General features: G+C 45.5%; 2 protein-coding genes across 11 annotated transcripts in view; one reads left to right on the forward strand and one right to left on the reverse strand.

Annotated features, from left to right (window-relative positions):
• LOC143210030 (PDZ and LIM domain protein Zasp) overlaps positions 1–21,793 on the forward strand; it is a 49,804-nt gene that overhangs the window by 17,315 nt on the left and 10,696 nt on the right. For 2 of the 10 annotated variants that reach the window (XM_076426459.1, XM_076426466.1), the window contains exons 2-12: positions 7,852–8,003; positions 8,873–9,041; positions 9,914–10,050; positions 10,126–10,226; positions 11,972–12,188; positions 14,392–14,577; positions 14,793–14,892; positions 16,820–16,966; positions 18,491–18,544; positions 19,946–20,084; positions 20,979–21,023. In XM_076426459.1, coding sequence (XP_076282574.1) covers positions 7,852–8,003; positions 8,873–9,041; positions 9,914–10,050; positions 10,126–10,226; positions 11,972–12,188; positions 14,392–14,577; positions 14,793–14,892; positions 16,820–16,966; positions 18,491–18,544; positions 19,946–20,084; positions 20,979–21,023 — 1,447 coding nt within the window. Of the gene's footprint in view, positions 1–4,958; positions 5,362–7,851; positions 8,004–8,872; positions 9,042–9,913; positions 10,051–10,125; positions 10,227–11,005; positions 11,217–11,971; positions 12,189–14,391; positions 14,578–14,792; positions 14,893–16,819; positions 16,967–18,490; positions 18,545–19,945; positions 20,085–20,978; positions 21,024–21,793 lie in introns of those variants that run through there. The other 8 variants (XM_076426463.1, XM_076426461.1, XM_076426467.1 and 5 more) reach the window with 7 other exon arrangements.
• LOC143210044 (uncharacterized) lies at positions 12,183–14,398 on the reverse strand. Its single transcript, XM_076426486.1, has 2 exons — positions 14,207–14,398; positions 12,183–13,676 (listed from the first exon to the last, which is right to left on the reverse strand). The coding sequence occupies exons 1-2, from the start codon at positions 14,256–14,258 to the stop codon at positions 13,090–13,092; spliced, it is 639 nt and encodes a 212-aa protein (XP_076282601.1). The 5' UTR covers positions 14,259–14,398; the 3' UTR covers positions 12,183–13,089.

Below are 21,793 nucleotides of genomic sequence, written 5' to 3' on the forward strand. Positions count from 1 at the left end.
TTCATATATTTAAGAAGTTTCGAAATTGCCACCCTTTGCGCCGATTCAGAGGCTCAAACGTGTTTTGAAATTTTCGGCTATGGGCCGCAGCTCTTCTGGCGTCATTCGGTCCCACACCCGGCGCAGAGATTTTTTCAGCGACTCGAAACTTTTATGGGGCCGAGCACAGGCCCTGGCCTCTAAAGTCGACCAAACGCTGGAGTTCATAGAGTTGAGATCCGGTGAGTACGGCGGCCATTCCGCAGATGTGATGAAACCTGGAAAATAGAATTTGCTACGGTTTTCGTGGATCAAGGGGTCAAAATCAGCTAAGAAGTGTATCGACGGGACATTCTCGAAACCGTCGTACTTCTGTGGGCCCAACAGCACCTCGGCGATCCAGAATGGACGTTACAGCAGGATTCCGCGCCGGCCCACAGGGCAAAAACGACTCAGGAGTGGTGCAAAGCCCATTTTCCAGGTTTCATCACATCCGTGGAATGGCCGCCGTATTCACCGAATCTCAACCCAATGGACTACAGCGTATGGTCGATTTTGGAGGCCAGGGCCTGTGCTCGATCCCATAAAAATTTGGAGTCATTGAAAAAATCTCTGTACCAGGAGTGGGACCGAATGACGCCAGAAGAGCTGCGGCCCATTGCCGAAAATTTCAAGACACGTTTGAGCCTCTATATCGGCGCAAAGGGTGGCCATTTCGAAACTCCTTAAATATATGAATACTAAAGATCCGTGTTATGGTTGTTATTATTTGGTTTTTCAAAATTCGTCAATTTGACAGAATTATAATAAGAAATGATTAACTCCGTTATTTCAAAAATCATCAGGAGAGAGTATATAGTTAGCTAGTTCCGCAGGTTCGCCGATATCAGGGCGGATAGAGAACCACAAGAGCCTGAAGAGGACGGATAAAAACGGTAGCGGCGGTTAGTACTAGTGCCGATAACTGTAATCGACGTCGTTAAAACCGCGCTTCGACGTCGGCGTCATTATCAGTCGACGAAGAGGCGAGGTGAGCTCATTCCCAGCGATTCGTGCGTCGCGTCATCGACCGAAGTGCATCGTCTCGATACACAAGGACTCTTTGTGGCGAACCAAGAGCCGCTCGCGCTCGTCGACGAGCGTCGACGCTACTTCCGGGCCGAGTGTGTGTCATCGGGTCTAATCGGCTGCGCCTCCGGGAATCGAAACCGCTTTCGGGAACATTCGTTCGTTTCCCCGCCAATATCCACTATCCACCGTCGCTTCCACGAAGAAACCTCCGGTACTCCCCCGTTGTCCCATTTCCGTCGAATTCGCGAATCGCCAGACTCGCAACCGGACCCTCTTCTTCGCTTTCGCCCGAAGCCGTTTTCACGATTGCTTCACGGTCGACCGGAGCAGCCAGCGACAGATCGAAATCGCATCGCCACCATCGGAATCCGTACCCGCGCGAAAAATCCTCGAGAGATTCGAGGCGAGAACGCGTCATCGGTATTCAGTGATATTCAGCCTCCCGTAGAAGGAGCTTTACGGCATCGGATATCCTCGCCGAATGCTCCGCGTCGAATCGCGCACGGAATTTGCATCATAGACCCTATACTATCTTTTTTCAAATTCTCAGGATTCGTTTAGATTTCCTAACTCTTCTTTGCCGCTGCCCATGCAGCTTTACAAATGTTCTTTTAACCCATTAAAGTATGACGAGTCAGACTTGCGATGAACACTGCGAAGAAAGTGTACTTTCTTTTTAGATCATCTAGTTTCCACCCCCAACTATGAGGGCTATTTTCACCCACCCAGATAAGGATCATTGCGGATGAGAAAAAATACGTGTCAAATATTTTTCAACGAACTACATATCGCTGCTGCGGAAGTATAATGACACAAACTGCAAAAATTGAAGATTCCGTTTAAATTCTTCTATGAGAATAGTTTATAGATATTGTGGGTTATTATAGCAACTTTTAAGTTATTTCAATGTATAAAATAATAAATACCAGCCTCGATTTATTTATCTAGACTTGCATTTTTGATCCCGCCAACACAATAAAGCCAATTTCACGAAATTTTACAGTTGCGTCATTATACTTCCGGAGCAGCGATATATCCTGTGTAAATGTCTTTACTAGACTCCTCCGGATCTTTATGCAATTATTATGGCTTTTGGAAATTTTCAAACAATTCTAGGATATAAAATATGACAGAATTTAGTACGATTTCAATTTATTTCAGATCTAAAAAAGGCTACTGCCACGGAAAATGAAATTCTAGTTCATTCCACTTCCTCAAAATTCGTCTACAAAACAATTTTATAAAAAAAAATTAAACCAACTTCGACAAAACGCACTAAAAAATATGAAGTAATTGCCATTTAATTCATGTGAATACTCACGAACTTAAACGTGATGATGTTGAAGTAAGATGAGTAAGATGATGCTGAAGAGTTTTAAATCATCTGCGAATAAGAGATACTTCCAATGTTGAAAAATGCTGGTTCAATCATTAATGAACATTATAAATAGTAGAGAACCCAGGTGACAGTTGATCATGTTAGAAAGTCGAAAATAGTGTCATACATAATTTCTTTTAATCTTGCCACTGGTCTAAATTGCAAAAACGGCATTCGAGGTTCGTTCCACGCTAAATAAAAATTTCTTTCTTCTTTTAATTATCGCATTAAGATGAAACTAATATGCCGGTGGCGTTAAATGTTTCAAATATGTCCACTGTTTCAAACTGTGCGTGCCCCTTTTCGTCACAAATGCATAAAACCCGCAGTCTAGTTATTATTACAATGGCCGAAAGTGTTTCCCGGGAGTGAATAGCATTGTACCGGTTAGATGAGCACCTGGCAGGACCACCGCTAAAATCTAGGGCGAAATAGGACCCAGCAGGGGAGAGAGACGCGACAGCAACGAGTACTATCGGTGACTTATTTCCTTCCGAACGCGTTCCCTTTCATTCGGTCCGATTGGAACCGGTGTCACTGACCGAGGCCCGTTCCCTCCGGTCGCGACTCGACTCTGCGCGGCTCGGTCCACGTTTTTCGAGGCTGTATCAACCGAGAAAGAGAGAAAGGGACAGCAAAAGAGAAAGAGAGACAGGGCACGTATGAACGAAGCCTTAAGCCCTCAAAGTGAGAGAAAGAAAAAAGAGCAGAGATGCATTCCAGCATGGAATGTGGGATGGATCCGTCTCTGATAACCCGCCCATTGGAATGCGTACCTCGTACACCTTGGCGTATTCTCCCTCTCGGTTCGACTGCATTCAAGTGCATCTACTTGCGCCCGCGTCACACATATTTCGGCTCTATTTTTAGACGCGTCGTTATTAATAATGCCCGGCAGCTAACTAGCTACCGGACGTGGCTCCACCCGCGTCCTCGAACGTTTCCTAAGCGTGAAAAATCTTCGACGGCCCTCGCAACCACCTACATACCACGTGATCCTCGGAATCAACAATTCTGCCGAGTCGGAAAAGTTATACTACTCGCTATTCGTGACCGATTTATTCTCCCAATGGAACAACCACATTTCCCAGTATCTCGAGAAAGAACAAATCTTTCCACATATTTTCTGCTACCACAAGTACTTGTTTGATTCTCTATCGAAACGTTCTCTGAGATGTTCCAAAAGAAGAATATCCCATGTCAAACATAGTTACATCCGATTAATGATCGACGACGAGAGCGAAGTTTAGAAATTATACCTTATTATTTCATGATTAAACAAATTTGCAATCTTATGGACGATTGGTATTGTCGACCCGCCTGTTTCTGCATTGACAAGGAAATTCCCTGAGAATTAAATCGACAAAGTGGCGATGCACGTGAATAAAAAAAAACAGAGGAATTAATTTCAACCGTAAAAGTGTAATAGAATAATTCATGCGGCAGGGAGACTGCTCATCCATGCAATTTGGATCATTATAGAAACCGCGTTCCAAAAAGTAACACTACCCAACTGATACTCACTGATTCGAATGAAATTTAACCCTTCGCACTCGAAGCAATTTTAATTTTTCTACATTGTGCATATAAAATTTAACCAGTTTTCTCATGTAACAGTTGAGCTTTTCACAATTTATAGAAAACTGTTTTGAATAACGGTGTGGCCATTTTTACTGGCGCCTTACAGTCGCCATAAGAGTGCAAAGGGTTAACGTACTTATCAAACACCGGAAAATATTAAATACGTGTTCTTCTGTTTCGGCAAAATACGCTTTTTAAGGGTAGAAAGCTGTAGGGGTAGCTGTATCCTTTAAGAAATAATTAGCCACAAACGTTTCCATCTCCAGAGGTCGAGGGGTGCTTTCTACCCCTAAAAAAGCGTATTCAGCCGAAACAAAAAAAGCACGTATATAATATTTTTCGGTGTTTAACCCTTTGCACTCGAATGGAGAGTCTGAGGCGCCACTAAAAATTGCCATGCCATTATTTAAAACAGTTTTAACATTATTAAACTTGTCCGTATTCTATAAATTGTAAAAATTTGATGTGCACCATGTAAAAAAGATTAAATACATAGAACAAAAATGATCTGGGTTGAAACAAATATCATGATATTGGAATTCAAATTGCTTCGAGTGCAAAGGGTTAATAAGTACGTTAAATTGCGTTCAGATCAGTGAGTATCAGTCGGATAGTGTTACTTGAAAGAGTATTTTCTACGAAAGCTGTCGCATTATAGGAGGTCAGTCGCGATTCTTGCTTTGTAGAGAATTAATAAGCTCCACAATGATCGCAGCTCCGAAACGCTCCAGAGAAAGATATTTCCAAGCACGTTGTGCCGGCGCGGCGCGTCGGATCGACGGTGTTACAGGTTCTGTCGCGGCTCCGACATAAACGTGCCCTTACGCTATTATTACGCGAGGCGCGCGCCGAACCGCGAGACATCGTGTACTCGCTCGGAACACGCGTACGTCGACGAGTACGCGTGCGAGTACGGGCAGAGAGCAGCGCGTACTCTCGTTCATTCATCGCGGTTCGCAAGCTCGGCTCGGTCAGAGAGCGCGGAATGAAAACGGCCGGCCAGATATGTCATACGCTGAAGACTATACGCGCTGCTGCACCTTGGTGGTGCATAGCGCATTCTATCTCTCGGTCTGAAACCTCACGGTTCGAGGTGTACGAGTCGTCGACGTGCGTGTGGCCGCGCGGCTTGTACGTGTGAGTCGCTTATTTTTAGACCGGTCCAGGACTATTTTTAGAGGCAGGCTTTCACGGTGCCCACCAAGCTTAACCCTGACTTACGTCCTACGTGGTCGCGGACCTAGGGACAGCCCCGTCCTCCGGCTGGTCAGAGGTTCGTTGCTCATCGACCGAATGGGTTCCGAGTTCTCGGATATTTCTGCTGACCGGTGTTCCTAGCCACGGTGTAAACGGTTTGTACAATCGTTTCGTCCTCAAAGGAACAGTAAGAGGTTGTGACGTATCGTTGGGAGATGGCACAGGTGATGCCACGGCGATGCTTCCTATTTCTGGAGGCGGCCGAGCATGCGAATCGAACGGACGACTTACGACTCACCCTTTGTGGCCTGATTCCGCCGACCTGACGGAAATTTACAGCGGCTGATTAATCCTTTGCGGTACTGTGTCTGGTCAGAATCGACATTGCCGTTCGGTTCAGCTAGTGTTGTGTCGATCTCTTGTGCAGAACCGCGGAATTGTAAGTTACGAACTTTGTATGTAAGACCTGCTATGCATGTCTGTTTTTCTGACGTGCGGTACCGGAATTGCGGTCTGAGACACTATGAATTCAATTAGGCGCTGCACGATAGAAAAACGGATGTGTGTAGCGGGCCTTAGACTGGAAATCATTGGAAGTGAAACCGTGCGCCACACTATGGGCCAAACCGACGAAATCTGTGTCGAAATCAAAGAACTTTCAATAGAAATGAGATAGAGGGATGAAATTTTGTTTAAATTAAAGCTGAAACTTGGCAGAATATGGGAAAAATAGGGAGTTTGTGGTAAGAACGTTTTTTAACGTTGAGAAAATTCGTTAAACCTGCACAATTTCAAGAAAATGTGGTTTCTCCGTTACCACGGGCGGAAAACATTTTTTTTTAACATGCTATGTATATATCATTTCCCGTAGATTTTTTCACGCTGATTTCAAATCTGGTCTCAAATTTTGTCTACGACCTCTGGTTTTGTCAAGAAATCGATTTTTGTGACAAGAAATCATTTCAACGAAAACATGATTTCATTAATTTCTTGTCACAAGAATCGATTTCTTGAAAAAATCAGAGGTCGTAGACAAATTTTGAGACCAGATTTGAAATCAACGTGAAAAAATCTACGGGAGATGATATATAGCATGTTAAAAAAAAATGTTTTTCATCCGTGGTAACGGAGGGACCACAATTTTCTCGAAATTGTGCAAGTTTAACGAATTTTCTCAACGTTGAAAAACGTTCTTACCATAATCTCCCTATTTTCCCATATTCTGCAAAGTTTCAGCTTTCATTTAAAAAAAATTCATCGGTCTACCTCAGTCCTATCGAAAGTTCTTTGATTTCGAATCGAGTTAGGTCAAATTTACCCACTGTGCGCCGTCGGAAAATGGTGAAACAAATGCGGACCGCAAGGGATTAAAGCCGGCATTAACCAGACGCTACCCTCTGTCTCCGTAGAGAGAGATCCTCCGTCCTCTGAGAGTTGATAATCGGAAAGGTTTTGGTCCGTGCGCGATCCCGGGGCATCGACCTACATTCCGGCGCGCCAGGCCGCTGGAAAAATGATTCGGCGCCTGTGCACGCTTGTTAGAAGTGGTCGGGGCAGCCGAGCGTGGCTCCCTGTCGTTGGAAATCTCTCCCGATATAAAAATACCGGTAATAAATCACAGGTCGTATTTATAGAAGGGGGCCGAGGCCGGTTCTCGATCTTGCTGGATCTATTAATTGTCCCCGAATCCGTCGGGTAAACCGAGAGGATATACATAAAAGCTGGCATGATCTAGCCGCGGGTGGTTTCCCTTAATGAGTTTTACTCGGCGTTCCCTTTTATCCTGGTTGGTCGGATCGATCGCGGCACTCGCTGGATCGCGGAGAAGAGCCCCCCACCCTGCTCGCCATCGATCTCGCACCGTTTACCAAACATATTAATAGCGTAATTAACCTCGCGCGCAATCACGCGGCTGTAAGTCTGCTAGAGCGCGCGAGGTGTAACGCGCGATAAATTACGATGATTTACGGCGACCCGTTGATCACGCGAAGTAATCCATTTCCTTAATTGCCGGGCGGCGCGGCGCGGCGTCTGTTGCGCGGGGAAAGATCAAGATTCGCGACGCGACAAGTCACACAGCGATCGGCAGCGTCGCGATTCCAATCATCGCGTTCGATTCCTAGATCCCTCGCAATCTGTTGAAAACAATTCATTTTCTCCGTCGGAAATCGATAATAAAATTTACATTTCATGGACTGGTTGAGACGCGAGTTCAGGATCAATTTCGTTTAGCTAGTTTGAACGATCCAGAACGATCGGCGAAGGACAAACGCAGAGGATCGTTCGAGGAAGCAGAAACGATTATATCATTCGCGCGAATGGAGTACAGCATGCTCTAACCTCGAGGTGTAACGCTGCACGCGTACTTAAATATAGTGTCCGAACAGCCTGGACTCTGGAGAGGCGAGGAGTCTTTCCTGGTCGAGCCGCGCGTCCCGCAAAAATAGACGCGCGTCGATGACGGATCCGAACGCTGGTGAATCTTGGATCATCCGGGTCGCACGATCCAATCGTCGACGTTTCTCGCGTCCACGGGAACGCGCAGGAAGCCGTTGCCGAAACGCGACTAGAATTCGGGGATCGTGCGCCGGAATTTCCGAGCGTAATTCGAGCCGCGATCGTTAAGAGGATATTACGCGTTTCAGGTGAACAGCGGCTCACCGGCGGAAGCAGCTGGCTTGAAGGCCGGCGACGCAGTTATCAGGGTGAACAGCACCGAAATGTACAACCTGAGGCACAAGGACGCGCAGGACGTGATCGTCAGAGCCGGCAACAATTTCGAGATCACCGTACAGAGGTAGACACCATTAACATTCCTCCCCCTTTTTGCCCCCGTCGCGACCCTTCGCCTTGACGATTATTAACGAGAAGTATCTCGCGGGGTCTGCGAAATTGAATTTACGGTCGCGATCCTTTCACTCCGACGATTACATCAATGACCTACGGGGAGAGTCTATGAAATTCGATTTATAATATCGCGTCCCATTACCTCGAACGATTATCCAGAATAAACTTGCTCGGTCCCAGAAGAAGACGCCGTTAATAAAGCACGTCGTGACTCTTCACCTTGACGATTGCTAACGAGAAGCGTTGCGGAGGCTGCGAAGTTGAATTCACGGTCGGGACGCTTTCACTCGGCGATTATCGACGAGGACGGCACCGTTTATGAAATTGAATTTAACGTTGCATCCTTCTAAGACTGCAGAGTTTGTAGGATTGATCTACGGTCGTCATCCTTTCATTTCACGGTTGAATTTAACACATTACCGACCGGTGATTATTGCATAATTTTGAAAAATCTATGGTACGTGGCTAAACACTTTTTAATGGAACCTTCAATAGCAGCAGCAATTTTCATTGTGAACTAACAAGTCATCTAAGTTTCATTTAAGATTGCAATGTAATGAATCGGCTCAAAGGGTGGCCACTTCGAAACTTCTTAAATATATGAATACTAAAGGTCTATATGTTATGGTTGTTATTATTTGGTTTTTCAAAATTCATCGATTTGACAGAATTATAAGAAGAAATGTTTAACTCCGTTATTTCTTGTCTGTCACCCAGTACAACTGTAGAGTCTGTAGAGTTTAGTTTACGGTCGCGACCCTTTGACGATTCCCAGCGAATTGAACAGTAATGAAATCGAACTTACCTTTGCGCCGACAGAGGAGGAGGAACATGGAAGCCGCACGTGACGCCTCTGGGCTCCAGCATGCCGTCGCCATCGCCCACCTCGATGGGCAACATTACTCCAGTTACGAAGACGTCGTTGGCAGCGAAGAAACAGGACGGATCGCACATCGGCAGCGGCCACAACTTCAGTCCAAAACCATTCGTTAGTGTCAATTAGCTAAACGGATCGCGTTATCTCAGCCTCGCAAGGAGAGCGCGAGGTCGATGTGTCTCAGATTTGATTGAAATTTTGTCAAGTTATAGATCTCATTCTCCTGTACCTCCTAAACGGTCGGGAATACAGGAAAATGTTATAAGAAAAAGTTGAATGGCATCAGACGGTGCATACCACGCAACTAATTTTATGCACCTTTGTGCATCGGTGCATTAGAAAAATGCAACTGCACTTTTTTCTTAAATGGAAACCTACATTTTTGACTGCACCAATCGATGCAACCCTCTGATTTATAATGGAACATAATGTAGGTATGTAATTCAGTGAACTTTTAGCTTCGACAACTTCTTAACGAATAAGTTTAGGGCATTAGTATGTTAGTGCTTTTATATGTAGAGCACAATAAACTGCATCGATTGGTGCAGTCAAAAATGTAGGTTTCCATTTTAAAAGAAAGTGCAGTCGCATTTTTCTGATGCACCGATGCACAAAAGTGCATAAAATTAGTTGCGTAGTATGCACCGTCTGCGTCTGATGCCATTCAACTTTTTCTTATAACATTTTCCTCTATTCCCGACCGTTTAGGAGGTACAGCATGTTCCAGTTGCGTGGGACACCCAGGAGGACGAGATCTATAATTTTACAAAGTTTCAATCAAATCTGAGACTCATCGACCTTGTGCTCTCCTTGTAAAATCTGAGAGGGATCATTTTTATTTGGTCTTTACATTTACCTAAAAATCAGAAATATTGAGGCTCTAGTCGGTGCAGGAATTTGAGAAAAATCATCCATCGCTATCAGACTTACCGAACGGTACAAATCCTCAGCCAAGGTGTTTTCAAGGATTGCTCTTTTTGCAGCTGAATGGAACGGGCGACGGTTCCATCAAGTCCATCGTGAATAAACAGTACAACAGCCCGGTGGGGATCTACAGCGAGGAAACCATCGCGGAGACGCTCTCCGCGCAGGCGGAGGTCCTGGCTGGAGGTGTCCTCGGGTAAGATCTCTTTTATCTTTGCTACGAACATCGAGAAACATCCTTCGTTAAACTGACATTCTTTATCGATCGCAGGGTGAACTTCAAAAAGAACGAGAAGAACTACAACGCCGAGAACAGCGAGGTGTTCAAGATGGTCCAGGAAGCGGACAAAGAACCAAAGACTCCCGAGCCTGGTTAGTAGCCGATCGAATCGTCAACGAACTTCCACTTGTACATATCTGCAAGGCTGCCTCGGTTACTGTCGCGCGGTGTCCCACATCTTCCTAACATTTAAGGAGTCGGCAGAGCGAGGAAAAGCAAGGGGTGTGCATAATCTTCAACCCCTTGCACTATAAAGCAGATATTAAAAAGATTTGAGGACATCAGAGTATTAGTTTCAGCTCAACAGGATGATTAAGAGAAAAAAGGAATTTTAATTGACCTCCTGTGTCTCGTAATCAATGCAAACATTATAAACCGAGGGGCTCGAAACCAGAAATGAATAGCTAAGAGCATTTTAAAGCAACGAAGCGTCTCTCTAACATCTTCATTCGAGAGTACCGTTACGAAAAAATGATCAAGCCTCCTCCAGACACGGCGCAGTCATTAGAGAGCCCATTAAGAGCCTCCTTGAAATTCTCAGTAGCCAAAGACGGTGGGATTAAAACGCGGCAGTCATCGAGGCAGCATTGTACTCCGTTCAGTGTTTTGCGTAAACGTAGATAAAAGAATCACCGGAGAGTTCTCCTCGCTGTCGGATTCGCTGAAAATTGTAGCACCATCCGAAGGGAACGATCCACAAGAGCGATTCTCGGCCGGAAGCGGTAATTAAGACGCTTAACGGGAGTCTCGATCCGTGAAAAAAGAAATAAACGGCGAGGTGATCGCTCTCCGGTGATTTTTTCCGTGGATCAGCTGGCTCGAAAGACGCCAGTCTGGTGCCAGCCGGTACGATAACTTCTTTGCGAAATAGCGGAGCCCACTGCACAGAGCGGCGTGATTACGCCGTCGTCGCCGGCCCTGGCGGGACTGAGGCCGGTGTCGTCGCCGGAAACCAAGCAGTACCAGCAACACCAACCGCAGCAACAGCAGCAGCAGCAGCAACAACAACAACAGCCCTCGACGCCGCAATCGAGCCTTCCACCTGGACAGAACATTTGTGCCGAATGCGAGAGGCTCATCGTGTAAGTTGACGCGCCGAGCTACCGGAAAAAACCTTCTCGGCCCGTTACCTTGTTTCTTGCAGCCATCGGGAGAGGCACGAGACAGAGAAAACAGGAGCGTTGTTCCTCCGGCTCCTTGAACAGCGACGAGGCGACTCCCTCCTTTGCGCCGCGCGGATCCTTCGGCTCGAATCGGATCGAGAAGATCCATCGGCGAATTTACGATTCTCTGCGTTCTGTAGAATCGCGGGGGTAGTTTAACACTGAACTTATCACTAGGCTGCGGATTTTATGCATTTGTGGCAAAAATGAGTGGTTGCCATTTAAAACAGTAAAAACGTTTGAAGTTTGCAGCTTGTTAAGATTATTAAAATGAGAATTAAACGTCTATCTGCCTCCAGTCTCTTGCAAATGGTGCAGACAATTTTTATTTTGCGTAAAAATCCGCAGTCTACTTATCACAATATCTGCTTGGATGAAAAAATGTATCGAATCCATTTCCATGTATGCAACTTGATAATTTCGATATTTATGAAAGGAAAAATATACAACCGATCGTTTAACCGGCAGTGGTAGGTTTAGTGTTAACCAACGATAAAGATCGGGATGATAAAGGTCCGATTCGACCGAGCGAATCCGCCCGCGCTTAGGACAACAGATGACAAAGACCGTTGTTCCCGTTAGGGGATAGCTGATTGCTCTCTCGCGTCTATTAAATGGTCCCCAGCCGGTGTCCAGTCGAGTCACAGATCGGTTTCTCTACTTCCATGTCGTAGTTCATCCGAGAACAGAGTTTTACTCGTCGGTGAGCCACGCGGTTGGCGGCAGGGCCACCTCGCCGAGGTCACCCACGCCTCTATTCCATGCACTGCACGGCACTCCGGCCTTCCATTCCAATGAAAATTCGTGGATACGTACGCCGCAACGACAGGACTCCTCTCCGTCTTCGGATACGTCGATCGTCCGTTGTAGCAACTGTGACCGAGTGATCGTGTAACTATTTTCTCCACGTGAAATCTGTCTCTCTCTCTCTCTCCGCATATTTTCTCCTGTCGCCGCCACCCCCCACCCAACCAATCTTTTTTTGCACCCCGGTCGTTGATCGACCGAAAATATCTGTAGCTTTTGTCGAGGATTCTATCCGCCGCTTCTGTCAACTGTGTCCGTCGTAAACGAACGTACACCGAAACGATCATCACTGCGTGGCGTGGGAACGAGCTCGCCGCTTCGAGATCTTTAGAACCAGACAATGTTTGCCTTGCCACTGTAACATAGTACAAGTGCAAGGAATTAATGATTAACAAGTACAATTCAGATAGGGTTAAAATTTAAATCACTAAGCCCCATCATCGAAAAAAACGTGAAAAAAGAATTTGTTTAAATTTTTCGACATTATAAACTTGATTGTCGGGGGTTGAAAAAATTATTTTGTAATAGCCCACTCCCTTTCCGAATAAAATAAATAAGTGTAGCTCAATCGGGAAAATAGTTCCCGAGATAAAAATTCGCAAGTGAAGCACGTTTTCGCCGAAATGGGCAAAAATATAAAACTTTGAAGGCCTGCCATTTCTAAAAAAATTCGAAACCGGCGAAATGATGACTTAAACCCACCCTAACTTTACATGGACTACGACATATTTCATTTAGAACAAAATGGTGCCTGCAAAAAGTGATCGATTTGGCATGGAATGACCCGACATTTAATTAGCCCGTCCGACAACGATTAACAATAGTCTGGTTCTCTTCAACACTTTGGCTGGCTCCGAGTGTTGAAGTGTTGAAACTTGAGGGTGATCTCGTTCCCAGTGGAATCGTGGCCGGCTGGATTGCTCGATCGTCGTGGTAGCGCGCATCCCTTGATCGAACGACCGTAGATCGATCGACCGAGTCGGTGTCAGGAGTGCTCTGTCGATCGAGAATGGGGATTGCCGGGTGTGTGTATCTCTGAGCGCGTTGTTGCACGTTTTTCCTGCTGTGTGTTGCGTCGAAGCACCAAACCTCTCTGTCGCCTCTGTCGTCGGTATCGCTTCTTCGGCGAACAAAGACCAACAATCCCGATCCCGAAGAGTGGATCTCGATCATTTCCATCGTCCCGTGCGGGAGCCGTGCGCCGATCATTTTCGCACACGCAACTCGTGCAAGCTTCTTTCTCGCCTATCTCATCCAGCGAGAAGTCTTCTCTCATTCTTTTCATTCTCTCATCTTTAGATCGCATCTTGTATACTATTCGGTGCAGTACTCGTCGAACTCGCTCCGGCAGAAGCGAAACGTAGAACGTGCTTTCGGTGTTGTGACATTTTTGTTCCTTTTTGTTCATTGTTTTTCCAGTATCATTTTTTGTCGTTTTTTGATATTTACATATATATGTATATATGTCGATGTGATTGCTTTTTGTACAACTTTTCCGGACACTGTATTTCTGTGGACACGTTTTTGCACCGTTTTTTTTTCTTTTCATCGCGACGACCATGGTCTTCGTGTCTGAAACGATCAAAGGGAAACAGGGATTACATGCTGAGAACACTTTCGATCAGATCAAACCGCACACCCCTGGGAAAAAGGATTCGATCGAACAAATTGCTTACGAAGGGTTGTCAACTGTGAAAGGGTTGCTCAAAGCAACGCCCGCTCTAGCGGTTCGTTGCCCCGGACAAAAAGACAAATTGCCACCCCTTAAGAATTATATATTTTTTAAATAAAGAGGTACATATTTTCTATTTTCAATAAAAATCTAATCATTATATTTAAATTTTAATAAAAGCAAATTTTCTATTAATTGGGTATTTAACACGTCAATATTTTTCTCACACTTACAGCCAAAATAGCGCCCCCAAATTTTGGCGCCCCGGACAAATGTCCGCGTTGCCCGTCCCTAGAGCGGGCCCTCAAAGCTATTTGTTTAGATCTTTTTCCAATTTTCACATAGTACGAACAGCGAACAGAGCATCGAGATCTTCGATCGAACCGTTCTGCCGGGGGTGTTACATTACACAGCATCGTTTCACGCCCACCTACGCCAAAGTAGCGTGTTCTCGGCCTCCGTCGTCGAGGTGACGAGTTCATCTCTCCAGCGAGCAAATTCTCGAACGCATACGTTGGACGAAACGCTCACGGCACTCTGTCCACTCTGATCGAGCGCGCGAACGAGCGAAAAGACACGGGATACTGAAGATATTCGCTTGTTTCCGGTTCGCAGGGGCGTGTTCGTTAGGATCAAGGAGAAGAACCTGCACGTGGAGTGCTTCAAATGCTCGACCTGCGGCACCTCCCTGAAGAACGTCGGCTACTACAACATCAACAACAAACTGTACTGCGACATTCACGCGAAACTGGTCGCCAGGCAAAACGCACCTGCTGGCATGGTTCCAATCACCGTGCCGCCGTGAGTATTCGAACTTCTCCTACGCCTGAAACAATAATCCCGGTTCGCGAAACCCTAACGAAGATAAGCAAACCGTGGAGAACGTATACACGGACCGTTCAGCTCCTCGGCAATTAAAGACTCGCCGGAAATTCCACGGGAACGGAACGGAACGCGAGAAGAGCGATGGGAATAACGCGTGACAAACACCAATAAAAATCTGATGAAATTTCCAGAGGCGGAAGAGCTCCTGCCAGCACGATTTCCGCTGCGCTCGCGAACGCCCCGCTGTCTCCACCCCTGAGCAACCACGCGTCCTCGCCGCTGCCATTCTCTGTGAGTATCATCAGTGTCCTTACGACCGGATTACAAGTGGGCTCCGCTTTTATCGTGTTCAGCACAGAGCACCGCTCTCACGTTGCCCTTGCCTGAAAATTACCATTGCTATCGTCGAACTGTACAAATTCTATTCGAGTTCAATTACGATTGAACACCTGGTAGAAAAACCGGGTGGGTCCAGGAATTGTGTAATTCTTTAAACCATCAGGAATTATTGAAAGTACAGTGGGTGTACAAAGTATTCGTACACCTTTTAAGAACTAATAACTTTTGTATAATTGTACCGAACGACCTGCTTGCTTATAATCAATTAGAAGCATTGGTTTACGAGATGATATGCAAGAAATATTTTCCGAAAATTATCATATACAAAGTTACGTGCAAAAATAAAAAAATCACATTTTAAAACTTTTTTATTTGGGTCCTTAATGAAAATTTAAAATATATATTTCGAAGATCTGTGTTATTTATGCACAGGCTGAAAATTTCATTGAAATCGATCTCCAGCGGTTAAAAATTGTGGAAATCGTAGTTTTACACGACTTTAGATCAGTTTCTACTTAAAATCCACGTTAATGTCTTTCTTATTTTTGCATGTAACCTTGTAAATCATAATTTTTGGAAAATCTGTTTTGCATATCATCTCGTAAACCAATGCTTCTAATTGATTATAAAAATTCAGGTCGTTTGGTACAATTATAAAAAAGTTATTCTGTTTTAAAGGACGTTCGAATACTTTCGTTGCCCAGTGTATGTAAAACTTCAACGAGTCGAATTTCACTGAAAACATGGACATGCTCGGTTTTTGCACCAAAATCGTCGTTTTCAAGCTTTCCATTTCGAACAACTAATTGGCTGCTTCGAAAAGTATTCGTATGACAAGGAAATTGTAAAGGGAAAGTCATCTTACACAATTTTTCGGCTATTTTTAAAAATTACTATAATCTTGTTCGTAACACAGTTGTTTCAACGAAACTTCGTCAGGCTTCGTACGAGCTCGAAGAGTTCGATTAACTACTTTGATTTAATTTGGTATAAGTCAAAATTAAAAACAAAATGAGTCTATCAGTTATTTCACATCACATTATTTTAAACTAAATGAATTCAATGTAATTTTGACAATATCGTGACAAATGAACCGTTGGACAGTGTATGTTATTTCAACATTATATGGAATTCATTAAGCATTAATATCCTTTTCCTTTAAACATCTTGAAACAAGAAATGTATATGACTTGGACCATTTTCGTATATAATTATAGACGCAATTGAAACAAAGATTAATCGAACTGGAGCAAACAAAGCGAACAAAGAATGCCCACTGACTTACCTTGACTATTCGAATAAATATTACATCATCGGTATCAGTTATACGAGCGTCTTTATAATTAGCTCACCGTACGAATACCTTTCCTCAAACCATACGAACGATCGAGCCGTTCGTTTGCCAAACCGATTGACTCGAGAAAATAAAGAGTGAGAAAATCAATGGAGCAGTATACACGGTTAATCGTTTCCGCACGTGAACGGCTCGATTATAATTAGACTGCGGATTTTATGAATTTATGCAAAAATGGGCACGTACAATTTAAATCAGTGGACGTGTTAAAAATATTTAAGGATGTCAATGTATTAGTTTCAGCTTAGTAGAATAATTAAAAGAAGAATACAATTTTTATTTGGCTCCCGTGTTCTGCAATCAATGCGAACATTTTTTATTTTGCATAAAGATCCGCAGTCTAATTATAATCAACGCGGAAGCTTGTGTGTACTCACGCGAAGTTTAATCCTGAAACGCTGCCGCAAAGTTATCGAGACAAGTTCCACAGCGTGACGCGTGAGAACGAGTAAAAGTATTCGATACATATTATGCGTTAACCCTCGTGTGTGTGTTGCCTCCGCTTTGCACTAATCGCTTTTCCAGGCTTACAATCGCTCGAGTCCAGATTACGGATCCCCGAATCTTCAAGTATCGTCCCCAAATAGGAACGGCTGCATCACGAACGGCGAGTGCCACTGGGAATCGAAAACGTTTACGAGCACGATCACCATACAGACCGGTTGCACAGAGGTTGGCCAAATCGTTTCGTGTTGTAAAAACTTACGGACCTCCGAACCGAACCGAACCGAAACGAAACGAATTCGCCCGCGCGTTGCACCTACATAGACGAGATGTATACATAGATTTTCCATGTCGCATAGCACCGGTGCTTACGTGTCTGGTGGACCGGTTGGCCAATTGATCAGCGACGAGCAATATCGACAGGCATTTAATCTCGTTCGGACACGTCTCGTAACGAGAACGCGGGCTAAACAGATAAACAAACAAATACAGGGTGACAAGAAACAACGGACTTAAACATTTCTTATTATAATTCTGCCAAATTGACGAATTTTGAAAAACAAAATAATAACAACCATAGCATGGACCTTTAGTATTCATATATTTAAGAAGTTTCGAAATGGCCACCCTTTGCGCCGATACAGAGGCTCAAACGTGTCTTGAAATTTTCGGCAATGGGCCGCAGTTCTTCTGGCGTCATTCAGTCCCACTCCTGGTACAGAGATTTTTTCAATGACTCCAAATTTTTATGGGGCCGAGCACAGGCCCTGGCCTCCAAAATCGACCACACGCTGTAGTCCATCGGGTTGAGATTCGGTGAGTACAGCGGCCATTCCACGGATGTGATGAAATCTGGAAAATGGGCTTTGCACCACTCCTGAGTCGTTTTCGCCCTGTGAGCCGGCGCGGAATCCTGCTGTAACGTCCATTCTGGATCGCCGAGGTGCTGTTGGGCCCACAGAAGTACGACGGTTTCGAGAATGTCCGGTCGATACACTTCTTGGTTGATTTTGACCCCTTGATCTACGAAAACCGTAGCAAATCCCATTTTCCAGGTTTCATCACATCTGCGGAATGGCCGCCGTACTCACCGGATCTCAACTCTATGAACTCCAATGTTTGGTCGATTTTGGAGGCCAGGGCCTGTGCTCAGCCCCATAAAAGTTTCGAGTCGCTGAAAAAATCTCTACGCCGGGTGTGGGACCGAATGACGCCAGAAGAGCTGCGGCCCATAGCCGAAAATTTCAAAACACGTTTGAGCCTCTGAATCGGCTCAAAGGGTGGCCATTTCGAAACTTCTTAAATATATGAATACTAAAAGTCCATGTTACGGTTGTTATCATTTGGTTTTTCAAAATTCGTCAATTTGACAGAATTATAATAAGAAATGATTAACTCCGTTATTTCTTGTCACCCTGTAGAAAGAAAGAAAGAGAAGCAAGTTCGAGGAAGACGAAGGGAGGATGATTGCGACAGCGATTCCGATCAGTGTCATCGTTATGATATTCGACCGGGTCGTCCTTCGAATCCGCGGACTTCCTTCTCGCTGACTCGTCGGCAGCAATCGGTCCATCGGCTGGCAATCTTGATCGTCGATCATCTATTTTTCGAACGGTGCGGGATGTGACTAATTAGCCTGGCGCGATCAGGAGCGTGCGTGTTGCTTCGCGGTCGGCTTCTCCCCGAAATCTCTCTCCCCCTTTTTAATTGCCACCGCCACGTGACATCGTTCTGTCGTTTTATGCATTGCAGCCCACCCGCCTTGGCACATCGCCCGTCGAACCACCCAGTTTCCGATCAGTCCAGGTAATGTCCCAACGCGGCCCGGCCCGGTCCGTCTTAAGCTTCTCGCGACTCGAAACCTTACACTCCGTAAGGTACGTCCTTACCGATCCGATGACAATCGCGCGCACCGCGGTCCCGCTGCTTTGAACACCAGACTATGTTCTCCGGAAAAGTATGTTCCATCTCGCGGCCGACTCTATCTGGTCCTCTCCGATCGCCGATCGAAAACCTCCTCCGTCCCGAATCCACGAAAACCGTCGCGATTTCTCGCGGATTGACCAGTGCGCGCGGTATGCTCCAGCTCTCGACGGTGTCAGTGCGCGCATCGAAGCACGATCAAGGCAGCGGAGCGAAGAATCGCCTAGTCTCGAACTAATTCACCGCCTAACGAATATTCGCGTTTTGTGTCTGTGTTTTTTTTTCGTTGTCGGAATGCGATGCACACAGTATGCGTTGTTCTTCTCTTTTTTGTCTTCGATGGTCTCGGTGTCGTCAGGCCCGAGGGCGTTTTCGCATCGCGCGGTTCTCTTTGAAAGACGGACCAGTTTTATAACTGTATCATGAAGCTTAAGGGGGTAGACTCAAGTTTTGCAGGATTGCAAGCGTTCTCATTTCTCGATAATGCAAAGATGGGGGTTTCAGTCACAATCACTATAGCTTACAGTATTTTACAGACGCAAAATTTATCTTGAAGGTGGTCCACATTCGGATCAAAACGTCGAGAACAATTTAACATTGAAAAATCTATGATATGTGGCTAAACACTTTTTAATAGAACCTTCAATAGCAACGGCAATTTTCATTGTGAACTAACAAGTCACCCTCAATAACGTTATCTAATAGTTTCATTTGAGATTGCAATGTAAAAGAAAATTTCTATGCTTTCTGTTGGAACAGCACAATTATAGAAAATCCTATTAATAGTCTTCCGGTAGGTAAAGTGTTAAATTGCAAAATTGATTAATGAGTAACATTTGATCGAACCTGTGGCGCCGAAATCATTAAACTGTTTATTTGCACTATCTACGATCGACATAAAGGAAAATTCATTCGCTATCATGTAGCTACTTTCATAAAGTTGCGACGGCTGCATAAAGCTGCAACTTTGCATTATCGAGAAATGAGAACGCGCATCCCGCGCCCTTTTAATCCTGGAAACGAGTCTACCCTCTTAAGACCGACGTACGGATTCATTTAGCAATTTTTCAAGTACATCTCTTAAAGTCCCTCTGCTGTTTCTAACGTAACAGCTGTTCATTTCATTTACTTGCCAGAAATTGAACAATTGTATGAGGGTTTTGGAACAGCCAAGTCGAAATCGGTTCGTTTGTCGATCGGCCAGCGAAAGCCGAACGATGCGAGAACGCTCGAACGAGACGTCGAGCCTGCAGAGAGTAACCAAGTATCTTGTACCGCACACAGGCGCCAACCTCCAACAACCTGATTGGTCCGAAGCCGTTCGGAGGATCGAGCACTCTGCCATCGAATCTGTCCTCACCTCCTCCGCTGATCAACTCTGGAAGCAGCACTCTGCCGCGACCTCAGAGTCAGACCGTGACTGGTAAGTTCTCCTCACCGCGGAGAGAAACGAATCGCCAACACGGAGAATGCCGCGGATTTTCACCGCGGTTTCCGCTCGTCGAAGTCGAGCTCGGACGTCGATCAAATCGGAAGTTTCTTGCCGATTCGATAATCGTTACATAATCGCGTTATGCAACTTCGTTGACGCGACGAGGATCCGTCTCGGACGCCAGAGGAGTTGTTCCCCGCGAGGAACAAGGTTACCGAATGATTTTTCGAGTCCGACGTCCTACGGTTTCCACTGTTTTCAGGCTTCCCGGCCTGTGGGAAGTAAATCGCTTTTTCAAAGCAATTTGTATTTCACGGGAGTTGTTTGTAGTTTCTACAAGTAGTAACTTCTAGTAGGAGTTTTGAGCGCAAATGCAGCGCGGTGCAGTTGTGTTGCAGTATGCGTTTGCAAGAGAAGAGAAAGATAGATCTTTCAGTAGAGCGTAGACAGTTCACCCTTGATGCACTTCTCCAAAGGCTTCGTCGACGACTTGAATGTTCAGTGCAGCTTCAGGACGATTTCTTTCTCGAGAGGACAGGGCTCGCGCCGAAAGCTTGGTACAGTGAGAACCGTAGGAGTTTAGAGTAAGAGAACCTAGGTAGACCGCCAAAGTAGCATTGTGCCTGGTCTCGGATAGCACGAGATTGGTCGTCGCGACGCGACGCAGCGACCAATCAGCGGGATAATTACGACAGGCACGCCAGTGTCTCTCGGGAAGCAGGAAAGTAGAGAATAAATCCGCGTGCCGGTGACAAGCGCGGAGAGAGCACACGAGTTTTGTCGTGGTATCTAGAGGAACGATCTCCGCTCGATCGTGTAATCCTGACGGCGAGCCAGCCCTATTATCCTTGGCCTGACTTTGCTCTCTTCGATTGTTGCAAATAGGTCTGATCTCCGCCCTGCCAAAGCCAAAAAGCACACCCTTCGCAGGTATGGCGAATAGATTCGTGCCTGTTGACCGAGTTTCGAGCTTTGGCTAATACACGCTCCATTTGGCTTGCGTCCTCGCATACTTTTTTTCTCTTTTCATCTACTCGCACCCCTCTTCGTCATCGATCTCGTTCCCGTTTCACGGTTCACCCATCAAGACATCCAACGAGGACGATCCGATCCGATCCGACGAGACTTTGCCTCAAGTTTGCAAGCTCTCTCTCTCTCTCTCTCTCTCTTTTTCTCTCTGATAATTGATAACGGGACTTGCCACTCTCGCATCATCCGGTCATCGTTCCTCACAACGAGCGACGCGCGACGTGCCGACGGCGGGTTCCGAGAGCTGCGACACACACATTCGCATGTCATTCTCATCATTCTCGATCACGATCGACGCGCGACTCATCGGGGTGATGCACGCTTCGTCGACGATTATATTTATACACCGCGGACGTGTATCGATGATGCGGACCGATCGAAACGAAATTGGGACGATTCTATCGAGACCCGGATAGCGAATGAAACGAGTTGTCCGCGTCGAGAGCTTACGTAACACGCCACAGAGAGAAAAACACTCCGAGTAAAAATACCCGCGCGGCGTGTTTATATTTTCTTCTTTTCCCGCGTTGCTATTTTCTCATTCTCTCTCTTTGTTCATTAGTAGTCGGGCTTTTTCCGAGTTTTCATCGAACGTACGATCGAACACCTGAAACATCACGCTCAATGTTAGCAACGATCTCGGATCTCGCGCGAGCATAAAGCACAGTTGG

The sequence above is a fragment of the Lasioglossum baleicum genome, chromosome 6 (genome assembly GCF_051020765.1).
Source record: "Lasioglossum baleicum chromosome 6, iyLasBale1, whole genome shotgun sequence".
Lineage (NCBI taxonomy): Eukaryota > Metazoa > Arthropoda > Insecta > Hymenoptera > Halictidae > Lasioglossum > Lasioglossum baleicum.